The following is a 19,725-nucleotide window of genomic DNA, read 5'->3' on the forward strand; positions in this document are numbered from 1 at the left end:
CACACCTGTTGGCTCTCTCAGCTTTACCTGTACTCGAAGTCACCCTTGATCACTCCGGGAGCGGTCCGTGGAGCTGAGGAAGGCCGAGGCGAATTGGCGCCAGCGCGCCTGCGCGCGTACGGTGGCCGGAAGGGACCAGAGGTGGCTCTGCCGGGTGACAGTCGCGAGCCCCACCCTTTCCCCACGTGGCTGCGAAGACCGGGTGAGAAGCTGAGGCTGCGGAGTCCCCTCGCGCGGGGAGGGGAGTGGGCGCCTCCGGGTCGGGCTGGTGACTGTGGCGCCGCCCTCGCGGACCTGGTTTTGGGGAATGACCCTTACAATGACTCTTACAGCTGCCGGGAGACAAAATTCTCCCATTTCCCTGACCTGTGCTTTCTTTTCATTCATTTATTCATTCATTCATAACCTATGTACTGAGTGCCTGCTGCGTGGTGGTGAACAAAGTTGACTGGACCCCAGTTCTCCTGGAGGTTAAATTTGAGGAAATGCCTCGACAGTAAATGCAAATGAAATAAATGAACCATGTAGCTCCAGGTAGATATAGTATTAAAATAAAAGGATGATGCAGTAGGAGAAAGGGGGCTGCTTTAACCAGAGTGGTTATGAAGAGGGTCCCTTTGGTAGCTGGGAAAGATGAGAAAAAGGTGGGAAAGTGCGGGTGGGAAGGTGTAGGTAAGAGACCTATAAAATCCACGTAGACAAAGGGCTGGTAAGGAGACTGGATTTTGTTCTGAGAAGGTTGGGATGCCACTGCAGGATTTTGAGCAATGAGGTCTCTTTGTGATTTCAAGTTTCTGTCTGGCACTAAGTGAAGAACAGAAGTGCAGTGTGGCAGGGGGGAAGCTGGGACTGTGCCTGAACCAGGGTGGGTGTGTCCAGGTGGAGGAAGATGAGGAGTCATTAGAGTCCCTGCTGTGTCAAGGCGGTGTTTTCTTGAGCAGAACCCTGACTTAGAAAGGAAAACTAGGTGTCAGTTGGGCCTTGCTAACTCCCTTTCTTTTCATACCTTGGACCCATGAAGGGAGCTGGTAATGCTGTTTCCCCCCTTTCCTAGTGTGACCTGTTCCCAGGTGGCTCCCAGATGACCATTCCTAGGCACCGTCTTTCTCATGAGCTCCAGATCTGTGCTTTCATTCTGCCCCCTAGCCCTGTGCCTGACCTGGGGGACCCCTGCAGGACTCACCCTAGAGGTGGTCCCAGAGCTAGACATTGATCTCCCCAGCTCAGGGAGCTCAAGACTAGGCAGGGGGAAGTTCATGGGGCAGGGGAGACAAGGTCAGAGAACACATATAGGTCCTCAGTGGTGGGGGGAGGCTCCCAGGATGACGCAGCCTGGAAGAGCTAGCAGAAACTCCTCAGAGAACCCAGGTGGAAGGAAGGTGTTCATGAAGCAAGGTGGCATGATGGCCAGACCTTTTACTGCTTGTGTGATCTCTGGCAGGTTCTTCCCCTCTCTAAGCTTCAGATTCCTCATCTGTAAAGTAGGCATAATGGCATTTGCCTTTAGGATTGTGCCTCTGTGACAGAGTGGCCACTCACTGTTGGCCTACTCGGGTCTGAAGTGTGCCTAGGGTGGTGGAGTCAGGAACAGAGTCCCTCCAACAGCCACAGCTGGGAAGTTCTTGCCCCTTGGAGCTGGTCAGGAACACTCCTCACGCACATACCAGCCCAGGTGTCTCACTGAGAAACTCTATTGAAACAGAAAATCTTCACTTTTTTCCTTCACCTTTGACCTTGAAAATCCTTAGCAGTCCCTAAACAGGCTCCTTGTTCTTCTGGGCCAGAAAGGGGTGGGGGGGGGGGCGGCTATCTGCAAGGGAGCAAGGTGAAGTGTTTGATGCCCTTATGCCTCACCCCCCTCTAAGTAAACTGGTCTAATTACCTCTAAGCAACAAAGGAAAGGAACAATAGCTAATGTTTACTGAGCTCTTACTCTGTGCCAAACCCTATTCTAAGCACTTTATGGAATTAACTGACTGAGTTTGCATTGCAGCCCTATGAAGTAGATTCTCTTTGTTTATCCCTATATTACACAGGAGAGAGTTGACTTGACCAACAGTGAAGTTAAGTGGAAGGCCTGGGATTCAAGTCACCCCGGCTGGCCCCAGAGCCCGTCCTCCTCCTCCCCAAAACATCTGCACAAACACAGATGGAATATTCACATCCTGCGCCACCTCCACAAAGAGAAGCATGGGCTTGAATGGCCTGTTTCCCACATGGCCCAAATTTGCACTCGAATTTTTGTCACATTCCCCTACTGCTGTCCTAGAACTCCCTGTGCCTTTGTTCCCCTAACGTTTTCTGTGATGTTCAAATTCTATAACAGACCTGGGACCAGAAACAAAAAAATTGTTTTGAAAGACAATATTAGGGCAATTGAGAAAGTTGATCATGGAGCGTATATTAGCAAATAGTATTGTATCACTGTTAAACTTCCTGTGTTAAATTTTCGTTGTGCATTGAACATGTAAGAGCGTCCTTTTCTTTGGAGATTCGTGCTGATGTCTTTAGGAGGGAAGAGTCTGATGCCTGGAGCATATTCTCGCATGGTATGTGTGTATGCAGGAACATACAGTGTCTCCAAAAGAGATTAACTTGGCCAGATGTTAACAACTGGTAAAGTTAGAATGGAACAGGTGTTCTTTGTACTATTCTTGCAACTTTACTATAAATTTTTAAAATGATGTATTTTAACAGAAAGTAGTACATCAATAAACGAGGTAGATAGAGTAAAACAAGCAAAATGAAAGGAGTTGTTAACCCCAGGTAGGCTCTGGGCCTGAGGCCTGTTTCCCCCTTTGTTAAAACGAGAGGGTGGTTAATATTAGGTGTTAAACCACTTGTACCCCAAAGACCTTCTTGTTGAGATCATAATCTGTTTTTACTTAGGGTTCTGTCTTACTTGACTCAGTGATTTACCACTAGTCTCGCAGAGGAAAAGATATTGCCCAGGGTTGCTGGGTCATCCAGCTGCTGATACAATCCCCTGGCTTTCACAATCCTTTGCCTGTGCTGCGTTTCATTTGCTTTTGTTTTTAAACAGTACTTTTTTTTTTTTTAATGTTTATTATTTTGTGAGAGAGAAAGAGCGCAAGCTGGGGGAAGGGCAGAGAGAGAAGAGAGTCCCAAGCGGGCTCTGTACTATCAGCGCAGAGCCCAAGGTGGAGCTCGATCTCACAGAAATAAGGAGCCGAAATCAGGAGTCAGATGCTTGACCAACTGAGCCAACCAGGCGCTCCCAAATAGTACTTTTTAAATTGATCTGTTACTTACATACCATGATATCTACCCATTTTAAGTGTACAATTTAGGGGCACCTGGCTGGTTCAGTTGGAGGACCATGCAACTCTTGATCTCAGGGTTGTGAGTTTGAGCCCCACGTTGGGTGTAGAGATTACTTAAATAAATAAATCTTTAAAAATAAATAAATAAATAAATAAATAAATAAATAAATAGTAAAGTGTACGATTTAGTGATTTCAAGTATATTCATAAAGTTGTGTAACCATCACCACTATCTAATCGTGGAACATTTCATTACCCCCAAAGGAGACCCTGTACTCATTAGCAGTCACTGTCCATCCCCCTTCCCCGCCCCTACAACCACTGGTCTGTTTTCTGTTCCTATGGATTTGCCTGTTCTGGACATTTCATATAAATGGAATCACACACTATGTGTGTGGACCTGTGTCTGGCCTCTTTCACTTAGCATGGTGTTTTCAAGGTTCTTCCACGTTGTAGTGTGTGTCAGTGCTTCCTTCCTTTTTATGGCCGAGTAATATTCCATTGTTCAGACATACTACATTCTGTTTGTCCATTCACTTGCTGATGGACTCCCCATCCTTTTCATGGTTGTCATGATTTATTTGTTGACAACACCAGGTGTTTGTCCTGTAGTTAAGTTACCCCCCTCCTGAATGGTGATTTTTGCAGACCCACATCACCATAGTATTGGTCGACGTGTCCCTCTGACCTTGATTTCCTACAAACTGTTCATTAGCTCTAGATCCTTGCCTGTCCAGTATGATAGCCACGAGTCACAGATGGATGTTTACATTAAAATGAATTACAATTGAAGTTAAAACATACACAGTGCCTCAGTCACACTAGCTACGTTTCAGCTGTTGGAACTCACATGGATGGCACAGATACAGAATATTCCATCATCACAGAAAGTTCCATTGGATGCATGGTCATATTGGGTTTGAGTTTTTGGCAAGATACCTTCATAGGTGCTTTTCATTCTTGTCCAGGGGCAGTGGTGATGGGTTTCTCTTCTGGTGATGTGAAATCACACAGTGGACCCAGGTACTACCCACTCATTGTCAGGTTCCTTATCAGTTTTGCTCCTCACAGTTTTGCAGCCTGTGTGGATGGTTGTCTAAATCTGTCTTGTGGATAATTAGTTGGAGTTCATCTACAAAGCAGAACTTTTCCTCATCTTCTCTTTCTAACCTGGTAATTATATGAGGGACATAGGATAAATGTTGGATTCTTTATTTGCCGGTTTTCAACAGAACGAGCAGGGTGTGTTTTAGTACTATTATGAACGCACAGATTTTGATTTTGATATCAAAATACTGTTTTTTATTTTGTTTTCTTTTACTGCTCACCTGTCACATCTTTGGCCCATTGACGACTCTTGGGGTTTGCTCCCAAGTCCTTTGACATGACCCTGTCTGTTTTTAGAAGCCTCCTTGCTTTCTGGTCTGACAAGATGTTCCTGGCTCATCTCCTCTGGCCTGTTTTCTTCTCAGTCCTAGAATCAGCCATTCCTCCAGGAGCCCTGTCTTCTTTGGTGGGAAATGGGACTAAGGGACCACAGTTGGTGTTCAGGGTGTTCACTTCCTCAGGGTGTTATTTCCTCAAGGTATTTTCAGTTGATATCACTAGAAAATTGGTTCCTATTGCCTAAGAGAAAATACATGATGAGTTCGTATTAATAATTCCAGTCCGAATTTAGTTCTAAGTGTCTTCTTTTACCTTTTTGTTTGTTTTGTTTTGTTTTAAGTAGGCTCCATGCCCAGCGTGTAGCCCAGTGTGGGACTTGAACTCACGACCCTGACATCAAGACCTGAACTGAGATCAAGAGTTGGACACTTAATCGACTGAGCCACCCAGGCACCCCTATTTTTTGGATTTTTTAATGTTAGAATCTTTTTTCTTTTAGGCTAGTTCCTAATGACATAAATATTATGACTTACTTGCCATATCCACATTAGCTTCTGAATAACATTACTAATATCATTTTCGATAACGTGATTTCTGAAAACTGTTGAAGATTTTCTTTTGTAAATTTTTCTTTTCTATACTTCTTGTACATCCCAGTAAGAACATATGGTTCTATCACTGCATTAGTGATAGATGTGCAATATGCATCGTAATATGTAAAAAAAATTTAAAATATTTTATAAAATATTAATAAAATAAAATAATAAATTAAAATAATAATAAAATTAATAAAAATATTAAAAATATATAAAATATTTAAAAATTTTTAATGTTTATTTACTTTTGAGAGAGAGAGAGAGAGACAGAGTACAAGTGGGGAGGGGCAGAGAGAGAGGGAGACACAGAATCCAAAGCAGGCTCCAGGCTCTGAGCGTAGAGGCCGATGCAGGGCTCGAAGTCATGAAACCACGAAATCATGACCTGAGCCAAAGTCAGACACTTAACTGAGCTACCCAGGTGCCCCAATCACTGCATTTTTAAAGTTTATTTATTTATTTATTTTTGAGAGAGAGAGGGAAGGGGGGGGCAGAGAGAGAGGGAGACAGAGAATTCCAAGCAGGCTCTGCACTGTCAGCATAGAGCTCAATGTGGGGCTCAAACTCACGAACTGTGAGATCATGCTCTGAACCAAAATAAAAAAGTGGGACACTTAACTGACTGAGCCACCCACATGCCCCCATCACTGCATTTTAAACTCCATGTAGATAAACTGTTAGATTCACGGTTTTCATTTTATTCTTGATTTTTAGGAATTGCTTTCATTTTTATTTTGGTTCATATTGACTTATTTATTTTCCTAAGCATGTGAAGCATTTACATGAGTTCTAAATTTAAACCAATGAAATAAGGTACATTCGGAGAAAATAATCCAGCTTCTAGTCTTGCCCACATCACCCTCTTCCCTACCTCCCCTTTTGGGAAACTATTTCTATTAGTTTTTGATTTAGTGTTCCATTTTACTTATTACTATTAATTTTTATTTTGAAGCTTTTATTGGTATAATAGCGTACCATTATAAGTAAGTTGTTTTATTATATAGTTACATTATGGAATACCTAGTTACATAATGAAGTATCATATAGTTATAACATTACATATTACGACGCATATTGCACATCACAAATAACACAGGTTACGTATAATATAGTATTATAATCATATTATTTCTTTATGATGGTGTAATAACACATAATGTTGCTACGATTATTTTATCCTTTCTTTGTTGTTTACTGTAAGGACACATATTAATGTCTCCCCTTTCTTAGATAAAATGTAAACTACCTGCCCTCTTCTGCACTTTTTTTTAATGTTTATTTTTGAGAGAGAGAGACAGTGCAAGTGGGGAAGAACAGAGAGAGAGGGAGACACAGAATCCGAAGCAGGCTTCAGGCTCTGAGCTGTCAGCACAGAACCCGACATGGGGGTCAAACCCATGAACTGCAAGATCATGACCTGAGCCCAAGTCGGCCGCTTAACTGACTGAGCCACCCAGGTGCCCCTGCACCTTTTTTTTTTCAAGAGAGAGAGAGAGCACAAGCACACACAAACAAGCAAGGGAGGGGCAGAAAGAGAGAGGAAGAGAGAGAATCCCAAGCAGGCTCTGCACTGTCAGTGCAGAGCCCTATGTGGGGCTCGATCTCTTGAACCCCATGAGATGTTGACCTGAGCCAAAATCAAGAATCCAGTGCTTAACTGACTGAGCCACCCAGGCATCCCTCTTCTGTACTTTTAGAAGCTCTGCACATGGTGGGGTGTCAGCCTTTTCTGTGATCCAGGTTGTAAGAATTTTTCCTGGTCGGTCCTGAACTCTGGCCCCTGGTTCCCTAAATGATAGCCAGGCTCTCAGTTGTCCTTTCACCCTCAATGAAACTTTCTTCCTCTCTTGCCTTCTCAGTTTGGGAGTGTCTATCAGGCGGGCACCTGCCACTCCATGCACAGGAGTGGCCTCCTGAAGATGGCCTCCAAGCGCATCACCCAGGAGACCTTTGATGCAGCCGTTCGTGAAAACATTGAAGAGTTCGACATGGGACCAGAGGAGGCGGTAAAAGAAGCTGTGGAACAATTTGAATCTCAAGGTAGGGCAGCATGGCTCTGTCCCAGCGCTAGTCTGGCTCTTTGCCCGATAGTCACCTCCAGTCCACAGCTCTTAACATACAGGAGTGATGTCCTACCATGGCTCTGTCTTGCCTGTGTGGCAGCCCTGGACCTGTCCCTTCTCTGCACTCTGCCCCGGATAGGCTGGCGGTCTTCTCCCACTTGACTCTCGCCCTCCCTCTACTTGCCTTGACCCCACCCAGACATCTACAGGGCTGAATCCTTCAAAGTGGGTTTCATTTTAATTGGCACTTCCTTGAAGAGGCTTCTGCTGACCACCTCTCAGGAAACAGGGCCACCTGCCTCCCTTCCCACCTGCATTCTGGCTTGAGTTCATGGGGACAGAAAGGGGTATTGTCATACCTGTTGTCACACAGGGGACCTGTTGTCCCCTGGCCACAGCAGGGACCTCCCCTGCCCCACAGCGGTCCATGGCTGGGGATGGAGAGTCATCTGATAGTGGCAGAAGCAGGGAGCTGGGAATGAGTACCCCACCGTACCGCTCCTGATCTCCAGTCCTGGTCTCTGTTGGCCAAGCCCAGTCAGATACCAGAGGGCAAGGGAACCCAGGGTCCAACTTCTGTGTCCTGGGCACAGAGTGGGGTATAGACACTGGACAGCGACTAGAGGAGTAGCCAGAAGTGTTCTGTGCAATGGGGCCTTCCTTGGTGGTGCCAGGGTGGGTGAGGACACAATGGGAGGATGCAGGGTAAGGAGCAATGGGAGCCCCAAGGGATAAGTCTGTGAGGTCTTCTCCCATCTCGATTCACCAGGTAGAATGTGTCCCTCACTGCAGCGTGGCCTGCAGCCTCACTACTGCTCTGCTCCCATTGGTTGGAGAGGGTCAAAGGGCAAAGACCACCCCCTTGCCACATCGTTATACCCCTGTATGGATGTGGCTGCTGGGTCCTGGTGCAGAGGGTTTGGGGTGGGGAGCTGGGTAGACCCCCAGAGGTCTCCAGAGTGGGGTGGTCCCTGAAGAAGGGACATGAAGTATGTTCCAGCAGGCCTATCGGGATGATGGCTGTCACTTGTTTCCTGATTCCCCCACCCCCCACAGGGGTGGATCTGAGCAACATTGTAAAGCTGGCACCCAAAGTCTCTGCAGATGGACCCCAGGAGCCTACACATGACATCCTCCAGGTAGGAAGGGGTGGCCCGTGTGGACAAGGCTGGCCTTACACATGTGGTTCCACCTTTTAACGGTCTGTTAGGGATACCTTTTCATTGGTTACCAGATGGCAGATGCAGGCTCTGAAGGGCAGGCACCCAGCATGTACACGCAAGCCTGAGCTGTAGCCAGGGCTCCCTGAGTTAACATTTGAGGGCCTTTTGGGGCTGGACGGTGTTCATGGTAGTCCCTGGTGTTGGGAGCTTTGGGGTATAGGGAGCCATGGAGGAGTCTTTTGGGAGGAGCCTCCCAACCACTGAGTTTGCTCAGAGACGGACAGGAATTGCAGGAAGAGAATGGGACCCTAGTAAGACTGTCACCTATTAAGCACTGACTGTTCACCAGCACATTACAGCCTGCCCTCTTAGCACTAAAACTGGCCTGCGAGGTAGCTGGTCCCTGACTTACTGATGGGGAAACAGAGACCCAGAGCCTGTCCTCACTCTCCAGCACCCAAGCAAGGAAGGTAAAGTTCACAGAAGTTAAATGCTTTCCTTAAGATCATCCATCAAACACTGATAAAACAGCTCTTGATAAAACAGCAAAAGGCTCTAATGTTTATTGAAAACTGACTATGGAATCAGTTCTGTGCAAGGTGCTTTCTTTGTGCTATATCAAGTTATTCTCCCAAAGACCCAAGGTTGAGATTATTATCCTTATTTATACCCACAGATGGGTACTGCAAAGAGGAAAAAAATGATTTACCTGACAACAAGAGAGTGTAGTGATAAAAGAGGAAGTTAGAAGACTCTGCCCAAGGCAAGGTATTTACTTCTCCCTGCCCCAGCTTCCTCACCATCTCCTGCCTCACAGAGGTTTTGAGAAAATTCTCATTGTTGTTTTGACTTATTTGCTAGTAAGGATGAATATATTTTAAAATAAGCTTGCTGTCTTGGCCATTTTTTTATTGGGCTGTTCATCGTGTTCTTATTGATTTGTAGATGCCCTTTACATATGAACCATCTCAGTCACAATAGTCTTTAGTAATCACTGAGTATTTCTTAAGTGCTCAGCATTGTGCTAAATTCTTTTTTTTTTTTTTTTTAATTTTTTTTTTTAAATCTTTATTTATTTTGAGAGAGAGACTGAGTGTGAGCAGGGGAGGAGCTGAGGGGAGGGAGACACAGAATCAGAAGCAGGCTCCAGGCCCTGAGCTGTTAGCACAGAGCCCAACACAGGGCTCGAACTCACGAACCCTGAGATCATGACCTGAGCCAAAGTCGGACGCTTAACCAACTGAGTCACCCAGATGCCCCTGTGGTAAAGTCTTAAAACATATTATTTCAATCTGTTGTTAGTCCATTTTGCTGATCAGGAATCTGAGGCTTCCCAAAGATAACTGACTCAACTGTGGTCACAGCCAGTGAGGGACAGAGCTGGGACTCAGACCCAGGTCCCTCGTCCAGGAGAGTCAAGCTGGGAACAGCTCTGATGTTTTCACCAGCAGTATAGGAAACTCCATTTATTTACAACCTTTGCTCTTTTACTCCTCTTAATTTGACTTTAAAATTTTTATTTTTCATTATTGAAGAAGAATGTGAACGTATCTGGCATAAAAGATTTAAGTAGTAGTCAAGCATTTATAGCAAAATCTGAAAGTCCCTGTCATATCTCTCCCATCAACCCCTTCTCTCCCTTTCCATGTGGGAGGCACCACACACAATGGGTTTCATATCCTCCCAGCCTTATTCTCACCTTGAAGTTGAACGAGCCCCTTCTCATGCCACAGCACCGTTGACCTCAGTTGTCGTGGCTCCGATGTGTGAAAAAGGCTTATCTGTAGAAGAAGAAAAATTCAACTCCATGATGCCTTTTGAAAGGAATCTACCAGAGTCATGAAACTTGTTGCCCACAGACTTGTAGAAACAAAACCAAGAAGTCCTGGAACTCTCTGAATACAAATGAGCCAGACCGGTTTGATTTTATTATTTTACTATTTTTTTATTTTTATATTTATTTATTTATTTATTTATTTATTATTTTTTTTTAACCTTTATTTTTGGGACAGGGAGAGACAGAGCATGAACGGGGGAGGGTCAGAGAGAGGGAGACACAGAATCTGAAACAGGCTCCAGGCTCTGAGCTCTCAGCACAGAGCCCGACGCGGGGCTCGAACCCACAGACCGCGAGATCACGACCTGAGCTGAAGTCGGACGCTTAACCGACTGAGCCACCCAGGCGCCCCATTTTACTATTTTTTTAATTAAAAAAAAAAATTTTTTTATGTTTATTTATTTTTGAGGTGGGGGGAGGGGCAGAGAGAGAGAGGGAGACACAGAATCCAAAGCAGACTCCAGGCTCTGAGCTGTCCGCGCAGAGCCCGATGCAGAGCTCGAACTCACCAACCTTGAGATCATGACCTGAGCTGAAGTCGGATGCTTAGCTAACAATGCCACCCAGGCGCCATGGACTGGTTTTATATGTGAGGAGTTTCAGAATAAAGGCCATCAGTCATAGAGAGAAGGACCCCAGGGTGGAGGACAAAACCCCTATCACAATGCCGAGTTGTCACAGGTGGAGCACAGTTGGCTCTGCCACCTTCACGTTAGCCACCGTCCTTTCCTCAGCCATCAGCAGGGTCACAGCACCTAGGGGCCGTGAAGACCACCAGCCAGCTCAGAGACTCGCCTTCCTGATGTGACCCAGGACAGGAAGAGATTCCCCATAAATTGAACGGTTACTAGGATGCCAATTTTGGTCATTTTCTTTTTCTGTCTTACCTTAGTAAACCCAGAGTATGAGAACTCCAGCACTGTGCATCCTCAATGGCACTTGTGGCCCAGCTTTTCAAGTTTCTTGCAAGGTTCCTGCTAAAATGCTACATTCCCTGTCTTGGGTTTATGGTAAAATACATGTAACACAAATTCACATCTTAGCCATTTCTAAGCGTATGGTTCAGCAACATTAAGTATAGTCACACTGATGTGCAGCCATCCCCACCATCCATTTCCAGGACTTCCTTGGATTCTCAGGCTGAAACTGTCCCCACTAAACACGAGCTCCCCACTCTCTCCTTCAGCCCCTGGCCATTCCACTTTCTGTCTCTATGACTGTGACTCCTCTAGGGACCTCCTGTAAGTAGAATCACACAGTATTTATCCTTTTGGGTCCTGCTCATTTCCCTGAGCATAACGCCCTCAGGGTTCATCCGTGTTGTCACCTGGGTCAGAATTTTGTTCCTTTTTATGGCTAATAATATCCCATTGTGTGACTGGACTACCTTCTGTTTATCCGTTCATCCATGGATGGAAATTTGGGTTGTGTCCACCTTTTGTCTACTGTAAGTAATGCTGCTGTAAACGTGGATATACAAATCTCCCTTCAAGGCTGCTTTCAGTCCTTGTGAGTATGTCCTCGGAACTGGGATTGCTGGATCAGATGGTAATTCTCTATTTAATTTTTTTGAGGAACTGCTAGGCCATTTTCCACAATGGGTGCAGCAATTCACATTCCCACCAGCAACACACAAGGGCTCCATTCCTCCACATCCTCACTAGCGCTTGTTATTTTCTGGCTCTGTGTGTGTGTGTGTGTGTGTGTGTGTGTGTGTGTGTGTGTGTGTGTTTATTGTAGCCATCTTGTAATGGATATGAGGGTATCTCATTGTGGCTTTGATTTGCATTTCCCTAATGACTAGTTATGCGGAACATCTTTTCACATGGCGATTGGCCACCAGTGTATCCTCTTTGGTAAATGTCTATTCAAGTCACATTCTCTGCTTCTAGTCCATTAATATTCCATGTCATTGAAACATATGCTCAGGTAACTCTACAAATCTAGCTCAGTGAGGGTTGTCCAATGGGCATCCTAGCCTTTCAGGGCAGTTGTGGCTAAATCAAAGCCCTTTGGGTTGGGTTGATGGTTATCTGTAGAACTGCCTTCCCTGGGGCCGGGGGCCGGTGATTTCCTGAGCTCCAGGAGGCTTGGGCTCATCTTAGACTCATTGCTGAGACAGGTGTGGAGGTGATGGAGTTAAATGGTGGCTAGACTTGTATGCTCTTTTTTGTTTAGTTTATATGTGAGAGAGAGAGAGACAGAGTGCAAGTGGGGGAGGGGCAGAGAGAGAGGGAGACACAGAATCTGAAGCAGGTTCCAGACTTGGAGCTGTCAGCACAGAGCCCAATAGAGAGCTCGAACTCACAAATCATGAGATCATGACCTGAGCCAAAGTCGGACGCTTAACTGACTGAGCCACCCAGGTGCCCCTGTATACTCTTTTCAAATTGTTTTCTCTTGTTATTACTTTTTCCCCCAAGGGCTTTGTGTTGAATTGGGGTAAATCAACAGTATGTCTGGTGTGGTTTCATTTGGCAGATAAATATCTGTGGAGTGTATGGGAGAGACAAACAGGAGACATCTGGTATCTGCAGGTCTGGCAAAGGTAGCTTTCACCTTCCTTGGAGAGCTGGCCACTGGAGGGTGCGTTAGTTACAGTTGCATGATAGGCAGCCCCCAACAGCAGCCGTTTTATGTTCCTTATGATTCAGCTGGGTTGACTGAGCTCAGCCAGATGGTTCTTCTGCCGGTCTCTCTTGGACCGTCTTGCAATGGCAGCTGGGGCTAGAATGTTTATTTGTCAGCATTCATGTGTGTGGCTCCTAGGAGGGACGCTGAGATGGCTGGGTCTCTCCTTCTCTATGTGGCCTCTAACGCTCAAAGCTCCTAAAAGCACAAGCGTGGAAGCTGCCACAGCTGGACTGAATTTCCACCACAGCCCTAGATCCCAGAAGAGGGAAGCGCGCGGGGGTGCGACACTCACCGTGGAACCTCTTCAGGCTGAGCTGACACTGAGGCTTCTCCCGTGTCCTCTAGGCCCTGGATGACCTGCAGGAGTCCGTGGCCCACTCTCGCCCCCAGGAAGTGTCAGCGCATCTTGCCCGCTTTTTTGAGCAGTGTAAGCAGCACAAACCTTGCCGCTTCCTGGCAGCCCAGAAAGGGGCCTACCCCATCCTTCTCGCTGCCTGGAAGCTTGCTGTAGTGAGTGACCAGGGCCTCCTGCTCCAGGCCCTCAATGCCGTGTCAGCCCTGACCGAAGGCCAGCCCGATCTCCTAGACACCCAGGGCTTGCAGTTGCTGGTGACCACACTGGCCCAGAATGCCGATGCAGCCGATCTGACCTGTTCTGGGATCCGCTGTGTGTGCCATGCCTGCCTGAAGCACGAGCAGAATCGGCAGAGCCTGGTGAAGGCCGGTGTGCTGCCCCTGCTGACCGGTGCCATCACCCGGCATGGTCACTGCGCCGATGTGGTCAAGGAGGCCTGCTGGGCCCTCCGGGTCATGACCTTCGATGATGACATCCGTGTGCCCTTTGGCCGTGCCCACGACCATGCCAAGATGATTGTGCAGGAGAATGGAGGCTTGAAGGTGCTCATTGAGGCCGCCAAAGGTAAGAGCAGGTGTGAAAGAGAGAGTTGGGTTTTAAGATTACTTCAGGCTGGCCCCAGAAGATTACTTCTGCTTACCTCTTTTGGCTTACCCTCACCCACACGGCAGCCTTAGTGGAACAGTGTACCTACTCTTGGTTGCTGCTCTTGGGGAGTTCCAGGCCAGTGCTCGTTGGCCAGGACCAAATTTTGTGCCCATTTCTGGAGCCATTTGGGGAAGGGGTTTGGCTCTGTCCACTCACACAGAGTGGAGGAGGGAGGGCTTCCCAAGGGGACAAATGAGGGTGTTTCCCAAAGATGGTCCCCAGTAGAGGTTTACACTTTGGTTCATACTTAGCCACAAATTCTTAGGCATGTACATGTTCTTGACTGGGGTGATCACGGCGAGCCAGCCACAGGAGGTCACAGTGCTAATGTTCAGACCCTAAATTCCCTGCCTCTGTCCACTGTACCCACCAGAAAAGACCTGACTGGTTTGACGCACAGAAGATGCTAGAAGAATGAATTCTTCCCAGCCTGCCTGTGGCTCTGGCTCTATGGCTAGGCTTGTGTGTTTGACTCTGGCCCTGTCTTCTGGAGAGACAGGCTTGCCTCAGTTTCTTCTCCACACCTCCGGAGAGGGTGAAAACAGGTTCTGACTATCTGCAAAGTCGGGCTGCTTTTCTGAGGGGTAGTTTACATCCTTCTTGTTTATCAACAGGAATTCATACCAGTCAGGGTTCTACCAGAGAGGCAGAACTAGTGGGCTCTGTTTGTGTATGTATATGTATATTTATTTCAAGGAATTGGCCCATGTGGCTGTGGGGCTGCTGAGTCTGAAATCCATGGAGCAGGCTTCAGAGGAGCCAACACCGCAGTCCTCCAACGAGCTTCTTCCTCTTCAGGAAGACCTTAGTTTCCCTCTGAGGCCTTCGGCTGACTGGACAAGGCCCACCCAGACCATCAGGGGTCATCTTGAAGTCGGCCGTTCATAGATGTCACCACATCTAGAGATACCTCTACTCAGATTAGTGTTCATGCCATTGCTGGGTGCTGCACCCTATCCCGGGTGGGGGGGGGGGGGCATACCAACTGACTGTCACAGAGCTCTGTATAAATTATGGCTATCCGCCACCCCGCATGTGGGCCTCAGTGCAGGCAGGCGTCTCCTCCCTCGTGCCTCTGAACTTAGTCTTCGGCATCTGTGTTCAATTTTGCCTGGGTCAACTCTATCCATATGTCCCTCTACAGTTTCTGGGTTTCCCGTTGCACTTAGAAAGGTCATTCCCACCCCAAGAACATAAAAATAGCCTTGGATGTTTTATTATAGCACTATTATGGTTTTCTTTTTTTAGTTGAGATCATCAGTTGGTCTGGAATTTATCTGGGACACGGTGTGGGGGAGGGCGTGTTCCCGTGTCTTCTCCTGTGGCCAGCAGGGGGCACTGCAGGTTTGGGCAGCCCTGGTGTCCACCGGAGCTCTCCCGTTACTGGTGGCCACCCTGCCTGGCAGAAGGGCCCAGCTTCCCAGGTTGAGCAGGATTTGTATCAGGACCGCTGGCTCCTGGCTCCAAGCTGGGACTGGTCCTCTCCCATGTGCTCACCCCCCAGTGGTTCCTCTTCTTCGCCCTCCACAGCATTCTCTGACAACCCCAGTGTCCTGAGTGAGCTCTGCAGCACCCTATCCCGCCTGGCTGTCCGCAACGAATTCTGCCAGGAGGTCGTCGACCTTGGGGGCCTCGGTGTCCTGGTGGCCCTACTGGCCAACTGCAGCGACCACCAGGTGGGCCTCCAGAGCCGTCTTAGGGTGTGACGCCCCCTCATTTGGGTTTCGATTTGTCATTTCTCTTGATGCCAAGGGAGGGTTCCAGACTTCTCAGTGAACTCTGCCCCTCTGGGTCCCTGCCACCCAGACAAGCTTGAACCGGAACATGGCTGACCCCTGAAGCAAAGTGCAGTTTTCACTTCTCATTGACCCGAGGGTAGGAAGTAAAGTTTTTGGGGAAAACAAATCCACCCACCCTCTCTTACTGTTCTCTAGCACCTTTGTATTTTCTGCCAGCAGGGGGAGGAATGCAAGTGGGTGTTGGCAGGGGCTGGCCCTTACCCTGGCTTAGGTGTGTGAAGCTTGAGTGAGGCAAATCCTTGGTGCCTCGGTTTCCCCATCTGTAAAATGGGGCAGGGACCCCTATTCATTATTCTTTCATTTAGCTGTCACATATCAACCCTGTGTGTACGTGCCTGGCCTGTGGCAGCAACAGTCCTGTTGTCCCCAACCCCCGCTCATGATGTCACCCAGGCTCCTTCTGTGCAGGTGACAGAAAGCTGAATTTGACCCAGCTTAAGCAAATGAGGGGATGGATTTTGTTTGTACTTCTGCACTGCCAGGGGTGGGTGGAGGCTTGGTTTCCCTCCTACTGTTTTCTCTTTCTCTTTCATGACTCTGCCCCTCACTGGGGAGGTCAGCAGTCCCAGCAGCATCTGGTCAGCTGTCCTCAGCTCAGGTTGGTTGGCACTCACCTGAGGACTCAGCTGTGGCCAGGGGACCCTGTGCTCTAATTCCTGGTCTGAGCCATATGTCCCCTCTGTGTGTGAGGGGTTTCAAAGTTGTCCAAATGCCTGGCCTGGACTTAAGTGTAATTCACAGGGTCTACCCTGCTAAGCCTCCCCTGCCTTTTTTTTTTAACTTTTTTTTTTTTTTTAACATTTATTTACTTTTGAGAGATAGAACATGAGCAGGGGAAGGGCAGAGAGAAAAGGAGACACAGAATCTGAAGCAGACTCCAGGCTCTGAGCTGTCAGCACAGAGCCGGACACGGGGCTTGAACCCATGAACATGAGATCATGACCTGAAGTCGACGCTTAACTGACTGAGCCACCCAGGTGCCCTGCTCCCTGCCTTTTTTATGCAGCAAGTAATAACCCTGCCATTACACGTTGCTTGCGTGCCCCAGTCTGGCCCCACCAATTGTTCAAATAGCAAAACAATCCTAGACCCTCCCTCAAGACCCCCTTCCCACCAACCAGCAACCAAGCCGTCAGCGTCTGGCATAGCACAGGAGGATGAGCTGGCCAGAGGTGACCCCCACATTGCCCTCCCTTTTAGGACCTTGTGAAGCAAGTGTTGAGTGCCCTGAGGGCCATCGCAGGCAATGATGATGTGAAGGATGCCATTGTTCGAGCTGGTGGGACAGAGTCCATCGTGGCTGCCATGACCCAGCACCTGGCCAGCCCCCAGGTACCTACCGCAGGCGGGACGCACACGAGGTGGGGCACAGTGGCTGTATCTGCATGGTGCTCTTTCCCATTTCCTCAAGCAGGGCTAGGGCTGGAGTGGGGCACACGAGAGGCCTGGGTTGAGACCTTCAGAGCGTGGTTGATGTTTTTATCCCTTGGTATCACTCTGGTTATTACTGATCTGGTATATACATGGGCTGACAGCCATCTATCCAGGTGAAATTGCAGGGCACTCACCTGGGGGATTAACTATGGGGGCCCGCCAGGGCATCTGACTGTCTCAGCCATTCCCATGACGCCCACAGGTGTGCGAGCAGAGCTGTGCAGCCCTGTGCGTCCTGGCCCTGCGAAAGCCAGAGAACAGCCGGGTCATCATGGAGGGTGGCGGGGCCCTGGCTGCATTGCAGGCCATGAAGGCACACCCGCAAGAGGCCGGAGTGCAGGTGAGCCTGGGGATAGGAGGAGGGAGCAGGACTCAGGCCCTCCCTGTCCCTGTCCCTATCAAAGCCCAGTTCTCTCAAGGTCTCCACTTCTCAGCCCCCCGGAGTCCTATATCTGTTTCCCAGTTCTGCCCACGGCTATCTTCCTGTTCCTTTGCTGTTCCTGCAGTGATCTTTTCCTTTCCTAACAGTCCCTATAGAGGGATAGTTCGAGGAGCGGGAGATGGGAGGAGAGCAGGTGGGGATCTGCTGGAACTTTTGGAAAGCTCCTTGCTGACCATGGCCACTCCTTCATGTTCTGCATGCAGGACCCACTGTCCATACCTTACTGGGAAGTCAGGGAAGCCGAGCAGTAGACAAGGCTGTGCGTGCCCCTGCCGGAGACCCACACACCTCCCTGTATCTGCCAGGACTGTCCCCACCTCCCCCACTCCCCCCTCTTGCACCCTCCCAGCACAGGGGCCTCCTTGTTGGTCCTTAGACACACCAGGCTCTGTCCCACTCACGGCCTTTCTGCCGATAGTGTCTCCTCTGGGACACTGTGCCCTTGGCTCGCTCATCACCTTGCCCACGCTTGATCACCCTGGCCAGACAGCCCCTCACACCTCCCTTCCTCATCTAGCCTCCCAATGGTGCGGTGCTTTGTGGCACCCACACATGGCAGAGGAGCAGGGCACAGATGTTGGCTGAATGGGTGATGATGTAATTGACAAGTGGACCCCGTGCACAACCCCCCTCTTCCCACTGACTCTCTGCTGGCTCTTGCCAGCCTCCGGGGATCTTGCTCTGAGACAGAGGGTCCTACACCTGAGGGATCTGCCCCACCTGCCAAGTACTTGGCTGCCCCGAGCTTCAGTTTCCTCGCTTGGGAGATGGGGAAATCAGCCCTGCCTCCCGGGGCAGCTGAGAGGGTGAAGTGGAGACATGAACCTAGCCTGATGAACCACAGCGTAGGTACCTGCTGTATGTTGGTTGTGGTCATCTTTGCCCCGTTGTGTTATGGTGAGGGCCCCAAGGTCAGAGTAGACCCCATGCACCAGCTTACAGCCACTCACCTTCAGTTCTCCCTCCCAGAAACAGGCCTGCATGCTGATCCGTAACCTGGTGGCTCGAAGCCAGGCCTTTTCACAGCCCATCCTGGACCTGGGGGCTGAAGCACTCATCTTGCAGGCCCGTGCTGCCCACCGTGACTGTGAGGACGTGGCCAAAGCTGCCTTGCGGGACCTTGGCTGCCGCGTTGAGCTCCGGGAGCTGTGGACTGGCCAAAAGGGCAACCTGGCGCCATGACCCCAGGCTCAGTCTGGGCCGTGGCTCTGGATGAGTCATATGACTCAGGAATAGGGAGGAGGTCTGTGTCCTGCCACTCTACTCCCCAGATTCCTCCCCGACTCAGCAAGAGGTGTTTTCTGATGGGATCAGGTACCAGGCACCGGGCTAGGGTGTGAAGGGAGCATTGGTGAAGCATCTACACAGCAGAAAGCAGCTCCTGGGACCTGGTCTCTGTTCACCTCGTTCCCCTCACCAGCCAACAGCATTGGTGTTACTCATCCTGCCCTCTCACCCCCACCCCATGCCCCTTCCTACCAGAATGGCCTCCTTAGCATTGCCGAGGGGTGATGTGCTGATTGAAAGATTGAAATTTAGAAGCCTGCCGGCCAATCTCACAGCAGGGTGGGGCCCTGCTTCAGCTCCTACAAGTCTGTTTTCTCCCCTGCTGGTCTCTCACTTGTAATATGGGTTGCAGGTGCCTTGCTCTGCTGGACAGAGGGCGAGGACCGAGCTCTTCTGCCTCCAGGGGTCCCAGACCAGTCAGTACTGCCCAGTAATAAAAGATTGTTAGCTGAACAATGGAGGGATCTCTTCCATAGTGCCGTGGAGTATGGAGGCTGCATCCAGCTGCCTAAGAGAATGGGAGAGGGGCAGACATCTGGGGAGGCTGTGGGGTCACTAAGGAAAGCAAAGGAGTTTTTAGAACAGCCTGGGATATATGATCTGCTGTCACTCTCAGACAGGCAGTCTGCTGGGGCCATGGGTCACACTTAGGGTCTCTGGGCCCCAAGGCCACTATTTCTGAGTTTGTATCATTCAGTTCTGTGGCCTTGAGCTAGTGACATAATCTCTCTCAGCCTTGAATGATCCTCTGTAAAATGGGGAGGGCGAAAATAAAGGCTCCTCTCCGGGGGTTCGAG

At 49.0% G+C, this 19,725-nt stretch overlaps 2 protein-coding genes and 1 long non-coding RNA gene across 5 annotated transcripts in view; 1 reads left to right on the forward strand and 2 right to left on the reverse strand.

Annotated features, from left to right (window-relative positions):
* The window catches only part of SUGP2 (SURP and G-patch domain containing 2), a 32,763-nt gene extending 32,640 nt beyond the window's left edge, over nucleotides 1-123 (reverse strand). The window contains exon 1 of one of the 2 annotated variants that reach the window (XM_060630721.3): nucleotides 6-123. The gene's annotated coding sequence lies outside the window, so the exon portion shown is untranslated. The remainder of the gene's footprint in view (nucleotides 1-5) is intronic. The other variant, XM_060630723.3, reaches the window with a different exon arrangement.
* ARMC6 (armadillo repeat containing 6) lies at nucleotides 93-19,388 on the forward strand. 2 transcript variants are annotated; one of them, XM_060630727.3, is made up of 9 exons: nucleotides 93-202; nucleotides 5,014-5,147; nucleotides 7,126-7,306; nucleotides 8,386-8,468; nucleotides 13,309-13,882; nucleotides 15,497-15,642; nucleotides 16,966-17,097; nucleotides 17,402-17,539; nucleotides 18,611-19,388. In XM_060630727.3, the coding sequence occupies exons 3-9, from the start codon at nucleotides 7,162-7,164 to the stop codon at nucleotides 18,821-18,823; spliced, it is 1,431 nt and encodes a 476-aa protein (XP_060486710.3). In that variant the 5' UTR covers nucleotides 93-202; nucleotides 5,014-5,147; nucleotides 7,126-7,161; the 3' UTR covers nucleotides 18,824-19,388. The 2 variants fall into 2 exon arrangements, with proteins under 2 accessions (XP_060486710.3, XP_060486709.3); XM_060630726.3 differs by lacking the exon at nucleotides 5,014-5,147 and having other exon boundaries at nucleotides 94-202.
* LOC132678424 (uncharacterized) lies at nucleotides 4,823-18,704 on the reverse strand. Its single transcript, XR_009609588.3, has 4 exons — nucleotides 18,592-18,704; nucleotides 17,334-17,440; nucleotides 10,192-10,273; nucleotides 4,823-4,910 (listed from the first exon to the last, which is right to left on the reverse strand). It is a non-coding gene; the product is annotated as an uncharacterized LOC132678424 (long non-coding RNA).
* Nucleotides 19,389-19,725: the final 337 nt, after the last annotated feature.

Source organism: Panthera onca, chromosome A2 (assembly GCF_046562875.1).
Source record: "Panthera onca isolate mPanOnc1 chromosome A2, mPanOnc1 haplotype 2, whole genome shotgun sequence".
NCBI lineage: Eukaryota > Metazoa > Chordata > Mammalia > Carnivora > Felidae > Panthera > Panthera onca.

Coding starts and splice junctions, on each gene's coding strand:
- ARMC6 (XM_060630727.3), top strand. CDS start 7,162: ATGCACAGGAGTGGCCTCCTGAAGATGGCCTCCAAGCGCATCACCCAG. Junction 7,307..8,385: donor GGAACAATTTGAATCTCAAG/GTAGGGCAGCAT, acceptor CACCCCCCACAG/GGGTGGATCTGAGCAACATT. Junction 17,540..18,610: donor CGCAAGAGGCCGGAGTGCAG/GTGAGCCTGGGG, acceptor TCTCCCTCCCAG/AAACAGGCCTGCATGCTGAT.